The sequence below is a fragment of the Maniola jurtina genome, chromosome 13 (assembly GCF_905333055.1).
Source record: "Maniola jurtina chromosome 13, ilManJurt1.1, whole genome shotgun sequence".
Taxonomy (NCBI): domain Eukaryota; kingdom Metazoa; phylum Arthropoda; class Insecta; order Lepidoptera; family Nymphalidae; genus Maniola; species Maniola jurtina.
Window position 1 is genome coordinate 8,506,488 of NC_060041.1, and position 25,198 is coordinate 8,531,685.

General features: G+C 34.9%; 1 protein-coding gene across 1 annotated transcript in view; it reads left to right on the top strand.

Moving 5' to 3' along the window:
- Positions 1-25,198, top strand: part of LOC123871291 (protein spinster homolog 1) — a 41,058-nt gene that overhangs the window by 1,208 nt on the left and 14,652 nt on the right. Inside the window, exon 2 of the mRNA XM_045915008.1 lies at positions 19,238-19,357. Within this exon, the coding sequence (XP_045770964.1) occupies positions 19,249-19,357 (109 nt within the window). The 5' untranslated portion in view covers positions 19,238-19,248. The remainder of the gene's footprint in view (positions 1-19,237; positions 19,358-25,198) is intronic.

Here is a 25,198-nt window from a genome sequence, read left to right on the forward strand (position 1 = left end):
TCATTTGGTGTCGCATGGATGTCGCACAACAACAATGACGGAATCATTACTAATTAACTTTTAGTTAGAAGTCAAATTTAAAAATGCCCAAACAATTCCCCCTAAAAATAGATTCTTTATTAGTTACTATCTGATACCCGCGACTTCGACCGCGTGGATTTAGGTTTTTCGTAATCCCGTGCGAACTCTTTGATTTTCCGGGATAAAAGTAGCCTATATGCTAATCCAGGATATTATCTATCTCCTTTCTACATTTCAGCCAAATCCGTCTAGTAATTTTTGCGTGAAGGAGTACACACACATACACACACTATCGCCTATTTAAAAAAATGAAGACAAATTCGTACACTTGTGTGTGATACGCATGCGCGTAGATTCACATTTCACAGCACACGAGTAGGTAAATATTACTCTTGTGTTCACAGACTGCATAGATATACTGTTGCGGTGTTACGCACTTTTGGGTAAAATGACACCTACGAATATGCTTCAAAACATGGCATCCGTTAAATTGTTGATTATAAGTAATAAATTGCTTTTATAAATGGTTTAAATTATAATTCCAACTAGTAATAAAAATAAAAATAAAACAAATTAAACTAGCCTATTCAAAATAATGTTTACGGAAACAGGACAACCTAAAAGGGTCTAATGTCCATGAAGTTACGTACTTTAAAGCATTAAAATACACGTTTAAATCAAAACCGTGTTTTATTACCAAATACATTAACTTATAACTTACGTAGATAATAGATGTATATGTATATATGTGTGTATATATACTTGTACTTAAACGGAAACAGGATATTATTTGGCCAAAATTAAAGACCTGTTAAACTGCCTTAAATAGCTTTAAATAAACAAAAAGTGATAAAATATAACTAAGCAAAAATCTTTATACTCTGTATATAGAATCTGAAGCTGTCCCATATAATTGAGTTGTAATGTTGTAATCAACCTTTTTCATAATCATGCCGAAGTGATTACGTTCGTCAACTCGTCATTCCAACCACGCTATTCAGTCCTTCAACCGGTGGCTTTACCTTCATTAGTCCTAATCCTAATTACTGGATGGATAAATAAAGTACCTCATTTATCTACCAAGGTATTAGGGTCAATTTAAATAAGGTACCTTGTTTATCTATTCAATGGTTCTAATCAATGAAAAAATTGACTCAAATATCTTGAAATCTTTTTGTAAAACTAATTGTAAAAAAAATCTATGTATCTACTTAGTATATCTAAGATGCTCCCATTCAATGTATTACTGATAAATTTTTTTTAATACAGTTGCTCAAAAAGTGGCGTATTGCAGGGACGTATAGCGTTCGGGATGTGGGCTATTACATACTCGTGCTTTTTCTTTACCTTTCCCGCACTCGTGCTTTTTCTTTCCCAACTGTCAAAATATTAAAAAGAAAAACCAACCATGAAGTTTTTACTAAAAAAATTCATAGAAGTTTTTATGATTCATGCAAATACGTATTTCTAATAAGAAGCTACTAATTTGTTTCAATATCAGATTTAATGATTTGATTGAATGAGTTTGGTTAGGTTTCATTTCATTTCATCTCATTAAATTTCATTTTCATTTCATATCAATAAAAAACTTCTACTGAAGACTTGGCTGTATGGCCATAGTTCCCTTTGCGTACCAGAATGGGTGAAGAAAAAAAAAACTCTGCTTATATTCTACGGTTGGCGCGATTTTTCAGAAATTTTCTTTGCGAGTTTAGTTGTTGGTTGCCTAAAATGAGTAATTTCAACCCTAGTTTTTTATATCTATTAACAATAAAGTTGTTTTAAATTAAATTAAATTAAGTTAGTTGAGTTTATTGTGTTTTTATTATTTTATTAAATTGCTTCATTTTTCGCAACTGTATTAAAAATAGTCGTTCAGTACACGTGCGGAACCGTCATTGCAACTCGTTCCGACTGTCAACCCTCGCCTTCAGCTACGCCTCGGCTCGGGTAGACATTTGTCGGAACTCTTTGCAATGACAGCCTTTCCGCACTTGTAATGAAATATACTATTACGCATAATTTTTCAGTAATCAGACCAAAACGGTCGATAAAAATCTATATAGTAAATCATTACTTACTATCTCTTGGCTCCCAATTAATGTATTTTTTGTGACGCGCTGATTGAAGCCTTAAGTTTTTTAAAAGCATAAACAAGAAATAAATTACTTCTAGCTGAATGACGCGCACCCTTTGCTCCAGTGCGGCGGCGCGGCGGAGGGAAAAAACCAGTCAGCGTAGTCATGTGTACAAAGACCTTGGCGGGAAAAAATAATAGAGTTGGTTTTTTCCCACTGGATTCTGGATGAGATTTTTTTATTCTTTTTGATTGCCGGGCATGACTCTGCTACGAGTACATATCATGCAAAACGGTTCTATTCCAAGACTATTGAAACCAGTTTTTTTGTAAAAATGTTCACAGTAGCAATTTATTCAAACTGTAAACCTATTTTAGCAATTTTTTTATTATTTTAAGAGTGCTTTCAATGGCTGCTCCAAGGCTAACGTGAGTGCATGCTTTCCAATCAACATTTACGGGGCGGGTCAACTCAAAAGTGGGATGTCGACGATGTTTTAGCAACGTAAATCAACGTTTGGTATTACGTTATTATTTTGAAAACTAATCAATATTTTTAAACAACGCTAACAGATTTGTTTTGCAATTTTATTGTTTTTACATGCATTATCAATGCACGAAGTTGCCTCAAAAGGCTTAAAATAGAGAATTTTAGATCTAGAACAATAAAATATAATATAACGATTGGCGTAATAGTATGTTCAGTGTACGTTCGTATATGGAAAAGCGCGTATGAAATGTAACCAGGAGTATTAATATTATAAGGTATGAATATTATAATATGGAGTGCACAAGAGGTCTACATTTTTGCCCTTCACTCTTGAGCATTTTTTGTAACATGACTAAAACCCTTCGCGGGAATCCCGTGTTGGGCTCGACCACTACAAACCGGACTAACATGTTACAAGCAGGATTAAAATGATCCTGTCTACGACGTAAATAAAAAGCCTTTTAAAAACCAATAAGCAGATATCGAATTATAATTATATTGAAAAATCTACTGTGATTATTATTGATATAATTAACTAGCTTTCAAAATAATCGCTCTCCTGGCCAGTCTCTGCAAGTTTTTTCAAATTCTTTATTGACATAATATCAATTTTACAACATAGCCAGTTTTCTTTCTGACTTCAGTGGATGTCTATGATGACGATCTTTATATTTATAATCATAAATGCGAAAGTGTTTTTTTTCTTGGTTTGTCCTTCAATCACGCCGCAACGGAGCAACGAATCAACGTGTTTTTTGCGTGGGTATAATCAAGAGAGTGATATAAGCTACTTTTTGTACCGGAAAATCAAAGAGTTCCCACAGGAGTTTTAGGACATAAATCAACGCGGACAAAGTCGCGGGCATCAGCTAGTAGTTCCATAAAGCTTTTGATAAAACACGCATTTCAAAAACAAAGGACCTTTCCCAACTTTATTTATAGATAATCTAAATATCTAGTCTAGATTGGCATTGACGGGGTGAGAGGTGTTTTGTTCGCCGCTCCACTACTTCGCTAGGGTCAATATCCGTAACAATACTGTATTCGTACTAAATGATGGTATGCAGTACGGAGACAGTAAAAATATATTTAAAAGTCACTATATTTTTATATTTACTACATAATATATCCATATTATCCATATTAATATTATAAATGCGAAAGTGTGTTTGTCTGTCTGCCTGCTAGCTTTTCACGGCCCGACAGTTTAACCGATTTTGATAGATACAGAGGTAGCTTACATCCCGGGAAAAGGACATAGGCTACTTTTTATCACGGAAAATCAGAGAGTTCCCACGGGAGTCTTAAAGGCCTATCCGTTTAACTGATTTGTATAAAATTTCGTACAGAAGTAGCTTGCATCCCGGAAATGGACATAGGCAACTTTTCATCCCGGAAAATCAAAGAGTTCCCATGGGATTTTTAAAAACCTATACGCACGGATGAAGTCGCGGGCATCATCTAGTATATTATATTATACTCATAATATATTATTTCGTAATACTGTCCTTACTGCGTAGCACTCTCGTAGCACTCGTAGCAATGTTTTAGTGCTAAACAACTCTATTTCTTTTTTGAGTTAGGAGTTTTGGATATTTTAATATATTGGATTGAATACTTCAATACAACTTATTAATTATAACATAATTATATTGATACATTTATTATTTAATATTAGTTTTTATTGGCCTGACTTTGTGCGTATGGATTTTTGAGTAATTTTTTAAAAACCCTGTTTCTCCGAATAATAAATTAACATGACGCCTTACAAATCCCCCCACCTACGTACGAAAGTTCTTTAAGAATGTTGTAAATTTTTTTTTGGTTTTTACACTAAATATCCGATTATCAATATAAGCTTATATAATAAAGGCAGTTATTTCAAAATCACAGACAGACATTCCATTTTAATTTTAATGCATTGGTAGATAGATATCAAAATCTATACAGAAATCTATCCAACTTATAGACACCTACACAACTCATAGTGGTAGGTTAGTAAGGTAGGTTTATTTGTACAGATTTTACCTTAGCATCCAACGTGATCTAACCAGTATAAATATAAAGATGATGATATCATGATGATGTTGCTAGCCCCGCAGGTCAAGATCTATGGAATTAATGAACGGCACGCCATGTCTATAAACTCAGTACAAAATCGTTCACTAATTCATTATTAGTTAATTATAGTTATCAGCGTATTTCGATGTAAATATACAAGCCACAAAAACAAAGCGTAGTTCATTAGCGACTGAATAACCGTGTCATGGTTTTCTTTTATTAAATTTATTAAAAAATAAATATAATCATACTTCATACTTAAAAATAAATATAATCATACTTCACATACGTTTCAGAACATTTTATGTCTGGAGAAGTCTCGGGCATGCAGGTCTTCACAAGATATTTTCCATGTCATGTCATGGTTTTCTTTTATTAAATTTATTAAAAAATAAATATAATCATACTTCATACTTAAAAATAAATATAATCATACTTCACATACGTTTCAGAACATTTTATGTCTGGAGAAGTCTCGGGCATGCAGGTCTTCACAAGATATTTTCCAAAACGCACGTAACTCCGAAAAGTTAGAGGTGCTCGGGATCAAACCCAGGATCCTTCGACTAGAAGAGACTCTTAACCGTTAACTATAACCACTTAAATTAACCATTTTACTAATAGCTTTTGATAGTTGGGATGAAATGACTTCTTGCTAACTAGATAAAAAATTGCGGTCCTTTTACAAGGAATTTGCCTTAATATATTTTTTGCTCAACGTAGGTAAAGTACTATAAACTCAGTTTTTTTAATTAGCTAGTCTGTATTCCTAATTAATCGGATGAGTAGGTATTATTTTGGGCTATGTAAACTAATTAAATGTTCGCGATTGCATGCTGCGGTCCACACCTTTCACTTATTGGACCAGTCGTTGAAGTTCAGGGTCGCATACACTTTTATATGCAGTGAAAAACGTACCCACCTACCACCACGTACCCACACTTTGTACGTAGGTACATTGAGTTTATTGACAGCCTGCGTCTGGCGAGCTGAAATAAACTTATTATCTTTTGTTCGATTTAATCATTTACAAAATCCTAAGCGGAATTCCGCATTCATAATACTTTTAATTAAAATCTATGTCCGGTGATATTTTAAAATTTACCACATGACAAATATAATAATTACTCATAAAAAGGCTTCTATATCAGCCAACTATAGCTTTTTCCTGTGATTTCGTCCGTTTGACATAATTTACAGGCAATTGGGAAATAATATAGCATATACAGTGCAAGAATTTTTAGAATCAGTTCATTAGTTCCGGAGGTTACCAAAACAGATGCTCATAAAGAGGTAATGTTTGTACATTACCTCTTTATGAGCATCTGTTAGACATAATAATATCTAAAATATTTCCTCGACAGTTCATTTCCAATTGTCGACATCCATATTTGCGGAAGTTTTCACTCCATCCGCTCTTACCTACATTCATAATTATTGTCTAGGAGGTATCTTACAAAATAGTAATATGAATACCCTACATTCAGAACCCACAATAAGAGCTAAGTCAGCCAAGCTCTAAGTTCCTGGTGTAATCGATTTAGTAACTTCATGTTTAGTTTTGACATTCTGTTTTAGTATAAATATCATTCCAATCCCACGGTAATATTTTCCCTATCTTACCCCTTTCATGAAATATCTAGGGTATACCTAGATCTAATAAAGGGTTACGAAGAGAGATATTACTTTATTTCCAAGATCATTCGCTTCTACTGCTAATGCTAGAGATTACGGTTAGAGACATTATCAAAAATATAACTAAATCTCTACAATTGCCTGTAGGCCTTAGGTTTGATGCTTCCTCTTAATGCCTTGTGCAACCTGGCACGGTCGTGTTATAAAGGAATTAGATTGCATCGTCACTTATCAGCAAATGATATCGAGTTTAGCCAAAATCAAAGGACAAAAAAGGACTCTAGAGCCGTCGACCTTATCCGGTCATTTAACAAAAAGTAATTAAAACCCCACACTTGGGTTACAGATAAAAAACAACGGAATATCAGAAACGGTAACTATACGGAAGCCTGCCTTATCTATATAGACCACAATCCGGTTCATTAACGCCCACATTGCTTGGAACATTAAATCTTTGTCTTAACTTTACAAGGCATACCAGAGTAGTTGTTTCGCCCCTTTGTATATTAAGTACTTAGTACATATTTATAAAACTTTATTTTTATCAGTGCAAATTGCTCAAATATACTTAGTTGAGCAATTAGCACTATGAAAATTAAAGTTTTATAAAAAAAATACATGCAAACATAGACCTTTAACTATTCGGAGTTATGTGCTTTTTAAGCAAATAAGCGAAAACACCGTGAGGAAGCCTGCATATCTGAAAGTTCTTCATAAAGTTCTCAAAGGTTTGTGAAGGCTGCCAATAAGCACTGGGTTAGCTAGTATGGCGGACTATGGCCTAAACGATTCTCATTCTGAGAGGCGACCCGTGCTTAGTAGTGAGCCGACGATGATTTGATCATGGTGATGATGATGATAAAACTATCAGATCCAAATATAGACATTTTCGGTACGGAAGCAAAATTTTTTGGTGCCTTTATGAAATGTCACCTTCATGTTATTGAGAGCACAGAGGTGCATTGAATGCTATCGATGTCTAAAATCAGGACTTACAAGAAATCGATTTAAAAGATTAAATCGAGGTAACTGGTTAGATATGATAGATCAGTCAAATCACCAGAAACTCATGTAAAAAATCATGATTCATCAATAATAATTATTTATTAATTAAGGCATATAATAGCAGCCATTGATCCGCGCGTTCAAACAAAGCGTATAAAACCTTCGCACGTGTGTAACAATTTCGCAGATGCCTATCAAACGGTCAAGATTGTTGATTGTTGACCTCGCTATGACGCGGAAGTGTTGCAGCGGGCAGTGTCATACATGAAACTTAAAATTAATTTTAAGGTGCACTAAACACATAACGGGTCTAACCGCGAAATTCAAATTAAATTTGGTTTTTCGCAATTTGTAAACTAATACGACAAAAAAAGCTTATGGCATTCTAATAGCGCCAATAGCAGTATCATCTCCACAGGTTTATATAAAAATATTTCCTTGAAAGTGTTCAGTTTAAGAAATTAGTCAAAATAATTGACGTGAGTTACTCACAAATTAGTCGATACTCTGAAATAAAATAGTTGGTCATCTCAAGTATTTAATTTAGACATTTGGACCAAAGAGGATTTATTTAGTTAGACCAAAATTGCCCTTTATATAATTTAATTTAGAATAACTTAGAAGAAAGTGCTGTAGTTCCGCTTTTCACTACTTTCTTTCGAAACGAAAGAACTTCTTTTCACGGCAGACATCGTAGAACGTCGTTCAATTGCAAAGACTGCATTACATCCCGAATAGGACAGAAATGCTCACGTCGAAAATTGCGTAGTCGAAGGATAAACAAATATTAGTTTGTGAGGCTTGCAGTTACGTAATACGTATGTAACTACCTCGTTGCCACTACCTTGTAGCCACTAGCCCCCATGGTCGAACCAAACATAAATAAGATCGAAATAAGTAGACACCCTTGTAATAAGCGTGACATGATCGCTACGCTAACTCACGGATATTAAAATTAAGCAACGTCACATTAACAATGTTTTATAGCTATAGGTACCTACACGTTAAAAGGATATCCAGTCTTTCTGATTACAATATTTAAAAAATTTATCTATGTTTACTAATAATACAAGTGTAAATTAAAAATTTATAACACCCTCGACAAGTGAAGGTTACAGTAACTAGAAAAGAGCTTTCAAACGGCTGAACCGATTTTCTTGGATTATAGCTAAGAACACTCTCGATCAAGCCACCTTTCATACAAAAAAAAAACGAAATTAAAATCGGTTCATTAGTTTAGGAGCTACGATGCCACAGACAGATACACACGTCAAACTTATTACAGCCCTCTTTTTGGGTCGGGGGTTCAAAATTAAGCTGAAAATATTCTGTACATTAAATGTACCTACTTATTTTGAAAATTTTAATAGATCAAAACAGTATTAAGTATATTAAATTTTATCAGTCTGTCTGTGCACGCTTTTGAGATGGAGAGTTAAACTACTCAACAGGTAATCAGTAAATCAATCGCAGTCAGTATAATAAGCTCAGTAAAAAGCATACCAGCTTTTTCCTGTGACTTCGTCTATGGTACATGTGTAATTTGTAGCCTATGTTACTTCTGGATAAAGTAGCTTTCTAATAGTGAAATAATTATTAAAATCGGTTCAGTAGTTTCAGAGTTTATCAACTACAAACAATCAAACAAATCTATCCTCTTTATTAATATTAGTATAAATCAGTCTTTTTGGAACACTTCTTGTGTGTTAAATTATTTTCATAACTTATTTAAATACTAAGGGCACTAAAACCTGCGCTTGCGTTCATGTGCCCAAATCGGAGATAAAAGTCGGTAGATAACTGTATTTGTAATGTTTAAGAGGGGTCTCTCCGTCACTCGCTTCATACAAACGCAGTTCCAATTTCATTTGAATATTAAGCAACCAAAGTCCATGAAATTTTGCAGAAATATTCGAGAAACTAATATCTATGTCTGTGGTTTTCCAGATTTCTGTTAAAATATTCGGTTTCAAAGTTACGCGGTCTTAAAAATTTACATAAAAATCTTTGAGCCCCTGTAATTTTAAAACTACATATTTTTAGAAAAATCTAAAACACCACAGACACACATATTAGTTTCTAGAATATGTCTGCAAAATTTCATGGACTTTGGTTGCTTAATATTCAAATGAAATTGGAACTACGATTGTATGAAGCGAGTGACGGAGAGAGCCCTGTTAAATTAAGTACTAGTAATGTAAATGACCCAGGTAGTCATTAGTTTGAAGGTTTTACTCGTAAAACATAAACTTGTGACAAAATAAATGTACAACAAAGTAAATGCAAGGACCTACTCCTTTATCGATTGCTAAGGTTTTCAGACGCCTCTGCGACCATGGCCCACTTTTCTGACACGTGCGGTTATCTGCATGAGTATCTAATATTACTGTCATTGTCTGCTGACCGACAGACATGCCCGGCATTCATGATATTATAATGATGCATACTAATATTATAGCTATGAATGAATTAATTGATAGGCTTATTAAGGCGCTGTCCCCTTGCTGCACATGCTATATGGCACATTTTAGCTCGCGGGTCCGTCTGTCTGGCAGCGTGGGTCTACGTTTCAACAGCAGCACACACTATATACGAATATTGAACCATGACCACACGCAGCACAGTTGAAATTCATAGGCCTTGTGGAAAGCACACGTCGTGATATACTTCACTTCCGTATACTTACCGCGTGCATAGTTTGCACGATGAGCTTTGAGCGTTTAGCCTGTGTTTTAGCTATGTGGTGACGTCATATCCGAGCAGGCCATGCGTATAACAATGCCGCCATCAATCATCTATTCGTTTCTAGCGTGTCCGTGGGTTACAACGGATGTTATCACATATACTTTCATACAAAAGCATAGCTAAGTCAACGTGCGTAGCGTGACCGTGCGCTGTAGTAGGACAGCGTCTTTATGCGCGTTAGCGTTGCGAGTTATATTTGACCTAGGCCTATCGCCGTAGTTAGACAGCAGCATAAAATTTAATTTTATTTCATTGGCTGACACACTAAAGCTCTATTATTATTGGTTAAAATGCACAGTTGCAGCAAGAAAATTTACACATAAATGCAGCCAATCACAACAACAATGCGACTGTAGCTTTTGTGCTAATACAGAGCTTTTAGCAATCGGTCGTGAGAACTTGCCTTTACGTGGGGAAGCTCGCATGCACGCTTTACATCTGACTGGTTGACGTGCGCAACTTAGCGAATGACCTATTTATGCCTATTTGCGATGAAAGGCTTGTCAGTTCTGCCGATACGCTGTGTTGAATACAAACACAACAAACAGGACAACTGTTCGTGAAGTTGTATCATAAATGTGGTTACATTATAGAAGTCATAATTAAAAAGATTAAAAAACATGTAAAATTTTTCACATTGAAAATGTCACTATATCTACAGGCGCCATATTATACAGGTGTAACCACAACTCCAGCAAACACTTAGCGTTATTATTATACCTACTATGTGTTAGTTTTCGCGGAAATTTTAACAATCTTTACACGCGAACGAAGTCGCAGGCTTCATCTTGTAAAATTAAAACTATAAAATATAGACCACCATCTCCCTTTTCTAACCCCAGACCCAAAAAGAGGGGTCTTATAAGTTTGACGTGTGTATCTGTCTGTGGCATCGTAGCTACTAAACTAATGAACCGATTTTAATTTAGTTTTTTTTTTTGTTTGAAAGGTATCTTGATCGAGAGTATTCTTAGCCATAATCCAAGAAAATCGGTTCAGCCGTTTGAAAGTTATCAGCTCTTTTCTAATTACTGTAACCTTCACTTGTCGGGGGTGTTATAAATTTTTAATTTACACTTGTCAATTCTTTTGTTAAAAGGGGTACTTACTACATACGTAATGAAGTCAAAATATGACAATTGAATAAGATCTCCAGGCATCTCTATTTTTTTCGTTAAACACCTATGACGCGATTTAAAGAATTAAATAACAGGTAAAAGAAAACAATCTTTTTACCTAATGTAGGCACCTATTTACATTTACTATGTAAATTTACATTTTAGATCACTTATTATTCGGTAAAGTTTTCCAAGTTCGCAACGTTAGAACATGCAAGGTTACCTATGTTTCGACATATTACAATTACCTATTTAGGTACTTATATAAAAGTAGGTACCTACCTAGGTATCTAATGTTAAAGTATAATCGCGGAATAGATTATTGTTTCCTGGGCCATGTTATCTCGTGCCACATATATGAATGGCCACGGCCAATAAATAAATAATAATTAATGACATGATTGCATTACAACAGGCTGAAACCTACTTTGGCCACCGCAATGGAGTATTTCTGTGTGAAGTTCACAGAAATGCCCCATTGCAGTGGCCTATTTTTCCACGTTAAACTGCAGGCTGCAGATCTTTAAAATAAGTTGACGTATTTTAATTACGTACGTATCTTTTTCATTGGAACAGGAAAACGGAACTCAACTATAAAAAAACCAGTGACAAATCTGTGAGCACATTTATTGGTATCTTACGACCCTATAACCTCCGTACCATTACGTACTAACGTATTATTTTATTTCAGGAAATAGTATTAAAAATGCCTAAGGTTAAACAATTGTTCTACTTTTTGCTTTATAATAATTGTTTGCCCAACAAGAGGAAGAATGTGCAAAACCTAAGCAGTTCCTTAGTAAATAAATAAATAAAGGTTTTTTAGCACTTTTATGCTGAAGTCTTGATAATCTACCCAGCTTAAGAGATAAGTACCTAGTCACTGATAGTTAGGTAAATTCACAAACGCATTCTGAATTTCTGCCTAACAATGCTATCAATTATTATGTGTTAGCTTGGAAATTGCCTTCAAAAACGGATTTAATAATATGCAAACTAACTGCGCACAGCAATAGCAAGTCTAATAACTATGCTCAAGGTAAAATCAATCAACAATTTCCGCATTTGTTTATAAATATGTCATAATATTATTAGGTATCATAAAATTAGTATCTAGGCGCGACCGCGAGCTCGGTGCCTCGCTCGGGGTCTTTCGACTTTATAGGTTATCGCTGAATTCCCACGGGAACTCATGGATGGCTGTGAGATATTTAAATAAACTTAGAAAATAAGAAATTATAATCTAAATAAAAGATATAGGTACCTACATTAAACCTGGATACTAAATTATATTATAGAAACTTATATAAACATACATCCAAATCGATAGATCCATTTCCGAGAAACCACCGAGTATTTTTTATACACGAATCTCTCAGAAATAGGTTAATTATAGGATAGTATTCTGTCTGAGTATAGAAGGCGGAATGTATGGTGGTCAGAAAGTTCAAGTTCGATCCCAAGTAGAGTCAATTTCCACATAAGTTCTTAGCTATAATAATTTATGAATAAAACGGTTGTGACAGACGAATGAACGGACACCGAGGTGATTCCATCATTATTTTAGTTTTACTTGTGAGTACATAACTCTATTAAGTTAATAAAACAAATAAAAAAATTAACCATTAAAGTCATGCATCAGAGAAACCGGCTGCATAACATTAAACGTAGGCGAATCTAAATAAACCTTCACAAAACGGCGAAACACTTGTCTGATGTAGATACGAGTACGTACCAACGATCTCTACAGTGATCGCAAAACATGTAGGTAGTCCAAAGTTGCAACATGGCCGTTTGTGCAGGTCATAGAAGAATTATAGAATAGACCACAGATTAATTATTATGTTTTTAACCCCCGACCCAAAAAGAGGGGTGTTATAAGTTTGACGTGTGTATCTGTGTATCTGTCTGACGCATCGTAGCTTCTAAACTATTGGACCGATTTTAATTTAGTTTGTTTTTGTTTGAAAGGTGGCTTGATCGAGAGTGTTCTTAGCTATAATCCAAGACAATCGGTTCAGCCGTTTAAAAGTTATCAGCTCTTTTCTAGTTACTGTAACCTTCGCTTGTCGGAGGTGTTATAAATTTTTAATTTACACTTGTTCTGTATTAATTTTGTGGTGTACAATAAAAGTATATTCATTCATTCATTCATTAAATACACAAGCCCAGGCAGTTCTGTTGTAAAATGCCTCGAGTTCGTGCTGTGCCACGACGGACAACGTCCCAAATGGAAAAGGCTAGCTGAAGCTTTTTATCTATAGTACTTTCCTTTCATTATTGAAGATGCTAGAGAAAAGTAGTAGCATAAATCAACTTAGCTTAAGTTATATAACTAAACATTTATATACTTACGCGTAAATAATTAAGTGCTGAAATAAGTCTATCAAATAAATCTAAGATAATGGTTCATGGTGTTAATATTCATGTCACTGTTGTCAGTGCAATTCCGGATACAGAGACGGATATTAGAAGTAATGGAATTCAAAAAAACATTCTTATTTAGATATAATACAAACAAATACCTATGGTGTATGGAATAACTATATACTTAGTACAGGATCTCGCGGATTCTACTACCAAAGCATTTCGAAAATATCTACTTGAGCCCGTCGTCGAAGTCAAGATTGGAAGCGAAGTTATTTAGTGACCCTTAACTTTTACAGTTCCTTATAGAATACGTAGATTTTTAGTAGCAAATCCAGGGCAGATAACGGCCATATAAATCCGCATCCATATCCATACTATTATTATAAATGCGATAGTGTATCTGTCTGTTTGTCTGTCTGCCTATCTGTCTGCTATCTTTTCACGGCCCAACAGTTAAACCGATTTGGACGAAATTTGGTACAGAGTTAGTTTATATCCCGGGGACACTTGCGTCCCTGTAATTGACATAGGCAATTTATTTAGGCAAACACGGGATCTTTAAAAAACTAAAGCCACACGGACGAAGTCGCGGGAATCCTCTAGCAATACAATAAAATGAAAAAAATCATAGACATCTAGTTGATGCGGGACTTCGTCCACGTGGAAGCTCTTCGATTTTTCGGGACAAAAGGAAGCTATGTCACTCTCCTGTTAACTTTCTCTCTTTAGAGAGTTTTGGTCGTGAGTTTGAACTTTGAACAAGGGAAACGTCCAAACCTGAGGAAAAAATTTCAGACCTACAACTTCGAGACATATATACGGTATTTCAAATTTCAATAAAACTTGACATTGCAATGGAAGTGTATACAATGTCAAGGCGAGTATGTTAACCTTTACAATACACACGCTCGTTTCGTTTTGCCCAGCTAGGTTTACACTTTACAAGGCTTTTTATACGTTTTATTAGCGAAGTCTATTCCTTTGTACTTTGTTTTTGTACACATCTACACAAAGGCTGAACAAGTTTTCACTATTTTTAGACGATTGCCTAAAAAAAAGATTGTAATGATTTCAGGGTTCATGTATGTATGTAGGTAGGTATTTGAGTTTTTTTAGGTATTAACACCCGACCCAAAAAGAGGGATGTTATAAGTTTGACGTGTGTATCTGTATATCTGTGTATCTGTCTGTGGCATCGTAGCTCCTAAACTAATGAACCGATTTTAATTTAGTTTTTTTTTTGTTTGAAAGGTGGCTTAATTGAGTGTTCTTAGCTATATAATCCAAGAAAATCGGTTCAACCGTTTGAAAGTTATCAGCTCTTTTCTAGTTACTGTAACCTTCACTTGTCGGGGATGTTATATATTTTTAATTTGTAGTTCGTTTTTTTTTGGCAGGGCTGTCGTGCGTTTTTTATTTTTCTTGATTACGATTTGTTGCCTTCGTACTTAAGTCACATAGTCAATGTATTTTTTATTATGTAATTTACCTAGACCCGCGATTTCGCTCGGGTGGAGTTCACAAATTTCAAACCCGTATTTTATTTGTTAGGGGTTGATTTTCAAGAATCCTTTCTTAGCAAATGTCCACGTCATAATAGCTATCTGCTTGCCAAATTCAGGCCCGGTTCGTCCAATGGTTTGAGCTGTGCATTGATAGATCAGTCAGTCAGTTTTTCCTTTTATTTTTCCATTTAAAAACATTATCATTATTCTTCTGCAAATATATATGAACTAAAGCATTTTATTTATTTTATTTTTATTTATTTGGGACAATAAACAATTACATATTATATATTAAAGCTATAACTTAAATCTATCGTTAAATATTAGTATTAGTTTATTAGATAAATAGATGGATAGTTGATTATTCTATTTAAATTGCTAAGTGCCTGCGCAATAATTGTATAGGTACCTATCACAAAGATATTAATTACCTCCCTATATTATCTATCTATTAATTCTTTTATTGCTATAATAGTGATTTTGATTTTATGATACCTATTCATTATTCTAGACCGATTGTTCGATAAAAAACAAAAATAAGGAAGTAAGACGACTAGGTTTATTTTTAAAACCAAAATTGCCAATACTGTCCTTTATGGCCGATGATCCGCGACGGGTACCTAAATTAAAAGAGAACCGAACTCAAACATTCACTACAAATTATAGTAAAAGACTAATTTTACTACTTCAAGTAAGTAAGTTCATGGTCACATTTACCCGCCATTTTGCGAGGGAATCAATCAAGCGCCAAGTTATTTTCATTTTTTTTACCCGCGGCTACCGGCTAGTTTAATGACTTGCAAATGAATCTATTTACTCACAATAACTTACAAGTTTTTTTTTCTGTCTGTGCAATTTAAATAGATGCTTAGTCATGACATAATATTAAACTTTACCTGTAGTAAATAGTTCTTTTGTCATCGTCGTCTTCGCGACTGATGGACTTTAAATATCTTGAAGCGAAAATGACAACCCCATACCCCGGTTCCAGTGTAAAGAGATCCATACACAGTAGTCCGACGCCTTTGATCTCGTGCCTTGTATTTCTTCGACTTGTTTGATGACGTCTTTCCGCCTAGTATGTGGTGGGCGGGCGGACGGCCGCCCGCGGCAGACAGATAAATAGGAAGAACACTTTCGCATTTATAACATTAGTATGAATATGGTCAATAATTCATCATGTCATCATTATCATTATGGCCAACAGGTCAAAAATAATGAATGTATACAATTTCATGCAATAGCCAGGCGCTTCATGTACCTACCTAGGGAACTAGATAGCTAGTACTACGATGTAGCCCCGACAGATAGGTATCTTTATTATCATAACGTGTGTAATGTTTAGGTACCTATAAATTATTGGAGTTGAGTCATTAATTAATAATATTGCAATATAATGACATCAACGTGTAGTAAAGGAAGAGATACCTACTTATTAAAAGTCGATTTAGTACTAAGTAGTCTTTTTAGTACCTACATTAACAATAAATTCATTCGAAACGTCCTTATTGGTACATACATACATACCTATGAGAAATGATAAACTCATCGCCGACTCACTACTGAGAACTGGTGTCCTCTCAGAATGACAAGTGGGTTTGGCCAAAGTCTACCAAAATAAAGTATGGAGTAAATATAAAGTATGGAGAACTCTCAGGCATGCAAGTTTCCTCACGAGCGACGTTTCAAGTGATATTCGGATGTTTTAAAATTGATTGTAGACTGCGCGGATTCCTTACCAAAGACTGTAGTATTATATATTATCAGCAAAGATCCCACAGTCGTATTTTACTATACATACCTAGGTATGTACATTCGTAAATGTAGATATATTATAGTTTCTGGTAGGTATAGTCTTACGAGATGATAGCATGACAGGCACTAGTCGCGACTTTATAATTCCACGTAATTCTATCATTATTCTCAAGTAGGTCAGTGCTGCAGTTACGTATGTCAAAAACTAACTTATTGTTTACGGTTGGACGCCCGCGCCGTTTGAACGTACGAGACCTATTTACAGCTGAGAAGTGCCTCCGTGAAATACGCCTAGAAAAAAAATCAAATTTTATAATGTATGCTATCCATTGTCTGTGACTCTACCAACGGTTCAGCAAGCAAATTCTATTGAAAAGAGCTGGCAAGAATCTCTGCTGCTACTATTTTCAAATCAATAAAAGTTGCAATATTATAAATAAATAAATAGAAGTTTATTTGAGCTCAACAAAAAAATAAAAATACAATTGATGTTAAGACCAAATAACAACTAAACTTAATACTAGAAAATACAAAGAAAATATTGATTTTGTGTATGAGCTAAAAGGGCTCGGCCTCAGCAGAATGCTGCAGTATTGACTACTGCAGCGCTGATTTTCTTCATTTATTATTATTTTTATCAAAGTAAGAATAATAATAATTGGATACACCGCGTTCTAGTGGTCAACTGAAAGTTCAGCCGGTCGCTTCCACCCGATTTTGTCACATCATTACACACTGCTTTTTGGAAAATCTAAAATTTCTAAAAAACCGGCTATTTTTTCTGACATTTTGCGCGATAAATCAAAAACTATTATGCATAAAAATAAATAAAAAACTGTTTTACTCGTAGAATGTACAGGTATAGGTAAATCCCTTTCATATGATACCCCACTTGGTATAGTTATGTTACTTTGAAATTGAAACACATTTTTTTGTTTGTAATATAATTAAATTATAATGTAACCACAAATTCACAGTTTTCGGATTTTTTCCTTTACGTGTGCTATAAAGGTGCCCACGCACTCGAACTGAACTGCAGCGGAACTGCGCGTCGCGTCAGCGCCCCGCACGATATTCTCTCCAGCCGCGCCGCGCGGCAGTGACGTACGCGCGTCGTGACTGGAGAGAATAGCGTGCGGGGCGCTGACGCGACGCGCAGTACCGCTGCAGTTCAGTTCGAGTGCGTGGGCACCTTTAGACTTACCTACCTGTCAAATTTCATTATTCTAGGTCAACGGGAAGTACCCTATAGGTTTTCTTGACAGACACAACGGACGGACGAACGGACAGACAGATAGATAGACAACAAAGTGATCCAATAAGGGTTCCGTTTTTCCTTTTGAGGTACGGAACACTAAAAACCAGATCTTTATGATCTAATTAGATTCGCAAATGATAGACTGATATTAAATTTAAAATAGGATTCCGCAGAATTCGTTCGCCTAAATCCTACCCTGGATGAAATCTAGGTACCTCGTCGAAATCTATGTAGCTAAATCGTTTTCTCTTATTAATAAGGAGATTCTGTACCTAAGTATAAGTAATTTTTATTACTTAGAATAGTAGGTATAAATTATGGAAAAACACTTAGGTACGTCAATGTAGCGGAATAGTAAAATGGAAGTCCATACCTCTATTGTGCAACCACAAATTGATAAACTTGTCGGCATCATATAGACTATATTAACCTACATATATTGGCGTCATATTTAATTAAAAATGCAGACTCAATTGCCACAAAGTTTGCACTAAAATTGAGATGTTTAAGGCTCCTAAAGCAAGAATCGGCGAAATCCATGATTTTTACTATGCCCCTTAACTTAAAAACATTAAAGCAAAAACTAATGTACCTATGTGTGTTGATTAATTCTTTCTATATGTACCAGTTTTATCTTTTGAAAAATATACCTATTAATTAACATAAATATCCGAAAAACAATTTCGCAGACCCATTTTAGGAAAAAGGGTTGAGTTTATGCTTCAATACCGTGTAAAATAATTACTTACATTCATAAATGAATAAATAAGAAATAAGTAAATGTAATTTTGCTTTATTTATTGTTGTTGAGTATAAGATATAATGGACAGCTTTAAAACCGATAAGTGACTTATTTTAGATCTTGAACAACAAAATAATTGAATATTCTGCGCACCTACTACAACCTAACCTCCGTAACAAAAAAATCAAACAAAATCTAGAGAAATGAAACATAACCTGACAACACCTCGTAGAGCCTCGATAGCTCAACGGTTGAGGAGTGGACTTAATTCCGAAAGGTCGGCGGTTCAAACCGTTCCCTCTCCGGCAGGTCGTACCCACTCCTGGCACAAGCTTTACGCTTAATTGGAGGGGAAAGGGGAGTATTAGTCATGATAAGCATGGCTGATATTCTTTTTTTTTAAACACGCTCGTAAACAGAACACGGGATTTAAATTATTTATGTACTTGTTTCAGAATAAACAAAAATGTTCCACGGAGGCATTTTAAGCAAGTTGAAGAACTTCTACAAGTGGTATGTGCTGGGTTTGGTGTCCGTCGGCTACATTCTAGGAGAGCTTGGGCATTATCTCATCGGTGAGTAAATCCTTCTGATCCTAACACAGCTCTTCACATATTGAGAGCCCTGTGAAGTGGCACGTGGCTGGCAAAGGCACGAGAGGCAAATTCTAGTGTTAGATTCCAAGATACGTGTATGTACTACTTGGTCACTGAGCCAGTACAGACAGCTAAGTAATAGGCACCTATAAATCCTTAATCTAAGATTTCCACAGAAGAAATAAAAAAATTCTTCTTTTAGGTTTCAATATTTTCCCTTTCAGTTTCATAAGTAGAGCCTACAATGCAAACGATCTAACCTTTCTGAACCACTTGCAATTCAATAGCGCCCACCTACCCGAATCCCGATCAGACTAAAGCAAGTCAAAATTTATTACCAGATCTCTATATACCAGATATTTACCAAACTTGCAAGTATTATTTATTTACGAGTATTAGTGTGCACATAACTTCCTATTAACTACGAGTGATTATTTCGAATAACTTAGCTTTCAATTGAAACATCTCTATTCTAATTTCTTCGTGGTTTAAAGTGAATACAAAAATTTGTATTATTTTGTCATAGCGACCTCGACTTACTAAACCGAGTGAGGGGCGAATTCCACCGCATTTGTTTCGTGACCCGCGATGTAATTCGGATAATGTATAAAATAGGTATCTACTTTTAAATGAATCAGCACATGTAAAGAATTAAATCAGCATAGCCAAAGCATAATTATATTTTAAGAGGTAAGGACCTTCGTTAATCATCGTCATCATTATCGCCAACCGATAGACCCCTTTAATTGCTGGATAGTCTCTTGTAAGGACTTTCACACGACACGGACTTGCGGCGCCGCGCCCATCGATGTACTCGTAAACCTACGCGCCGCGGCGCGCCTGAACCAGCGGTTCCTTCGACTCTTTGATGTCGTTTGTCTAGTGGCAGATCTGTCTATGCTGCGCATTCCAGTACGAGGTAGCCATTGCAGCTCCTGCTGACATTGGGCTCCTAAGGTAGATACTTAGGAGCCCAATGTCTATCGGTTTTTAGGGTTCCGTATTGCCAGAGAAATAGGAACCCTTATAGGATCACTTCGTTGTCTGTCTGTCAAGACCCGTCAAGGGAATCAATACCTATAGGGTTGGTACTTCCCGTTGATATACAAAGAATCATGAATTTGGCGGGTAGCAATATCTTAAAGTGCAAGTAAAGGGAAAATCCGTGTGGTTTTATCACAAAAACACTGTTGTTTCTTTTACGATTGCATGGTAGTGGAACCCTTCATGTACTAGTCTGACTCACACTTGACCGGTTTTTCGAACTATGTGCCCCGACCATCGATGGCCTTGACCATTAAAGTCATTAAATTATTATTATTAACCATAAAACCACATTCGTTATTAACAAAGATCAAACTATTAGGTATAATTAGTACTTATTTTAATCTCTTTGATAATAATTATTAAGATTTAATATTCCAATAAATAAATAATTAAGAGGAAAACCTATGCGAATGACATTGACGATTTCACCTTCAAACTAGCAATTTTGACATGTCATGACCCTCTATTGACAATTAATCAAGCAGACATTTCAATCTGCGAAATTTACGCGGACTTTTAGTATTTTGACGTAGGAGGGTAAAAGATCCAGTACATGAACGAATAAGGACTACCCTGACTTTGACCTAAAATTAAGATATATGAGAATCGTTCTATATATAATTTTTATATTTTTTTTTATCTGTGTCTATACACAGTAGGTATACACTCTTAAATTATTTAAATATCAAAAACGCAAAAAAATGCGTGGTATTAATTATTATAAATTATTTTATTTAACAAAAGGATAAATTGCCAGTAAATGAACTGGGAATTTCAGTGAATGAACGAACTCTATCTAGTGCATAAACTCTCGATTCCTATTAATAAATTCTTAAGTATATTTTCGCCTTGGAATTTTAAAAAAAATGTCAGATTTTCAGTTTTTGACTTATTGTATATTTTTTTCTACATTTTGCGCGATAAATCAAAAACTATTTTACATAATAATAATAAATAAAACCTGTTTTAGAAGACTGCAAGTTACAATAGAGCCGCTTGGAACAATTTTTTTTGCTGTTTCTTCTGGTAATATTCACAATGCAGAAATAATAATCATCATGGTGTTTAGATGGTTTGCGCCAAATTATAAAAATTTTTTTTAGTAAAAGTAGTTAACTATTCTTATTTGCTCATAAACGCAACGAGGAAATACAGCTTCCACATATAAAAATTTGAGTCCAGGCCTTGCTGTTAGCTGCTAATGGGTTCTCAAAGTAGCCCGAGTATGCTTGTTTTACTGGGCACAAAAGGAAAGAATGAAAGGAGCTTACCCAGTACATCTTAAAAGATCCGTTATAGATACATGCATCCTGCCATGCCTTACCTATGCCAGCCAAACATGGGTCCAGACAAAGAATATAAAAAGAAATAGTGACTTGCTAAAGGGCGATGGCAAGGTGCATAAATTAAGCAAAAAATATTCAAAGTGAGAATTGAAGACATAAGAAAAAAGACAAAGCCTACAGACACCTTGAGACATGCCCTAAAACTGAAATGCAAATGGTCATATTGTATCGATTTTTACAGATGAAAGAAAGACAGGTAGGTAGACCGAAGACGCGTTGGTCTAATGCTATTGTGCAAATCGCGAGAGAAAATTAGCTTGATAGTACCAAAGACAGAGAGAAATTGGGATACCCAAGAGGGATCCATATCCAAGAAAGCAGAATACCAGAATAAATATAAAAAAAATTCAAAAGAAAAATAAAACCGACTTCAAAATCACAAACACTAAAAAGTAAAAAATAATTTAAGTTATTGTGGTTTTTGAAGTCGGTTTTATTTTTATTTTGAAAATTTTTTATTTCAAAATTTTTAGTGGCCCCACTGTACTATAATAATATGCCATGCCCAGCTAAAACCCTACTGTTTACTAAGCAATTACACTGATCGCGAGCAATTTGCTCTTATCCATTGAGGAGTTCTGTTCTCCATCTCAGAAGATATTCATCAGAACTTCATCAAATTTATATGGGACCACCTGCAAAGTATACCTAGCTTTTCAAAAAAAAAAAATCCAGATCGGTCCAGGCGTCTTTGAGCAATCGGTGAACATACATTAAAAAAAAAATTGAATTTGCTCTTATCCATTGAGGAGTTCTGTTCTCCATCTTCAAAGATATTCATCAGATCTTTACCAAATTTATATGGGACCACTTGCAAAGTATACCCTATCAAACAAAAAAAAAATCCAAATCGGTCCAGGCGTCTTTGAGTAATCGGGGAACATACATAAAAAAAAAAGATACCAACGAATTCAGAACCTCTTCCTTTTTTTAAAGTCGGTTAAAAATATACTAAGATTTACTAACATGGTGTTATACCATAGAGTAGCAAACAGAGGCAAAGCTTCTAAGAAGCGAGCAAAATTTATAACTATTTTGGTAGGGCTGGCACTGGAGGATACAATTTAATTAACAATAGTTATTTGTTCAACAAGATGGTAAAGTTTGTTTTTGTTGTGATTGCCTAGTTTAAATATCGATCTTTAAATATCGATCGATAGATCTAAATATCGATTTTGAACGAAATCAGTCAATTTAGAAAGAATTATAAATGGTGCCAACTTTTTTAAATTTTGGTTACAGGTTCCTATTTTGTGATCCCAGGGAGCTCTAAATATCGATTTTGAACAAAATCGGTCAATTAACAAAGAATTTCAAAATGGCGTCGACTTTTTTAAATTTTGGTAACAGTTTCTTATTTTGTGATCCCAGGGAGCTCTAAATATCGATTTTGAACGAAATCGGTCAATTAACAAAGAATTTCAAAATGGCGTCGACTTTTTTAAATTTTGGTAACAGTTTCTTATTTTGTGATCGCAGGGAGCTCTAAATATCGATTTTGAACGAAATCGGTCAATTAACAAAGAATTTCAAAATGGCGTCGACTTTTTTAAATTTTGATAACAGTTTCTTATTTTGTGATCCCAGGGAGCTCTAAATATCGATTTTGAACGAAATCGGTCAATTAACAAAGAATTTCAAAATGGCGTCGACTTTTTTAAATTTTGGTAACAGTTTCTTATTTTGTGATCGCAGGGAGCTCTAAATATCGATTTTGAACGAAATCGGTCAATTAACAAAGAATTTCAAAATGGCGTCGACTTTTTTAAATTTTGGTAACAGTTTCTTATTTCGTGATCCCAGGGAGCTCTAAATATCGATTTTGAACGAAATCGGTCAATTAACAAAGAATTTCAAAATGGCGTCGACTTTTTTAAATTTTGGTAACAGTTTCTTATTTCGTGATCCCAGGGAGCTCTAAATATCGATTTTGAACGAAATCGGTCAATTAACAAAGAATTTCAAAATGGCATCGACTTTTTTAAATTTTGGTAACAGTTTCTTATTTCGTGATCCCAGGGAGCTCTAAATATCGATTTTGAACGAAATCGGTCAATTTACAAAGAATTTCAAAATGGCGTCGACTTTTTTAAATTTTGGTAACAGTTTCTTATTTCGTGATCCCAGGGAGCTCTAAATATCGATTTTGAACGAAATCGGTCAATTAACAAAGAATTTCAAAATGGCGTCGACTTTTTTAAATTTGGTAACAATATCCTGTTTTGTGATCCTAGGGATCCTCAGATATTGATTTTGAACAAAATCTATGACAGTTCAAGAAAATAGATTTTAAACACTATTTAAATTATTATCATTAACATTAAATTAAATGAAAACACGACGCGCGACGTGTACTGCAGCCCCTGAGCTTGAGCACAGGCCGAGCCGATATAAACCGATTTCTCTCCGTACGCGACGTAGCGCCTGTGCTCACGCACACACGCGCCTCAAGCTTGTAGTAGTGTACCTATCGTAGCGCGCTTGTATGAAGCTTTGACTCTGTTCGCTACTCATGTGGTTATACAACGCAATACCACACTAACAAACACTCGTACAAACATACAGACAAGTATATACTCACACACACTCACACACACACATGGACGCACGCACACGCACTTTTGAACGGTTTGAACGGAACACGGTTTTGAAATTGAAATTGAAAAAAGTGTAAGAATTTGTAAGAAAATATTTAAAAAAGGTATATCAGCCGGTTTTTTATTCCAGCTCTTAATACATGTAAAAACGTCCAATCTGTTCATTTACTTGAGCCTTTACCCTAGTACCTAATTATATCGACCGCCCCATATCAAAACAAAGTAAATGTCATTTTTCCGAAAATCGTTTTATGTCATAAGCCTAACTTTCATAGTATGTCCCGTTGTATTGTAAGGACACCCACATTAAAGTAAAATTAAAAGCTAGTAAGTCGCTTTGACCATTTTAAAACATAGTAAGTCTATGAACTGGCTAGGTTTTTTATAGATTAATGCGCCTTACTAAGTTTTTCAAAGGAATTAGATAAAATAAAATAAATATCACCCATTATCTAAATACCATGTCAAAACAGTAAATACTTAATGATGCATTAAAACTTAAAAGTAAGATAGGAAAAGTCAATGACCTCTACATGTCAACTGTTAAATATGGCTTGCAAGGGAAATACTTTGCATACTTACATAATGTTTTTAAGGTTCCATATCTCAAAAGGAAACACGGGACCCTTATAGGATCACTTTGTTGTCTGTCTTTCTGTCCGTCTGTCCGTCTGTCGTGTCTGTCAAGAAAACCGATAGGGTATTTCCCGTTAACCTAGAATTATGGGCAGGTAGATAGGTCTCAACTCTCATAGCCCAAGTAAAGGAATAAATCCGAGAACAAATTTCGTGATTCTAGATCAACGGGAAGTACTGTATAGGTTTTCTTG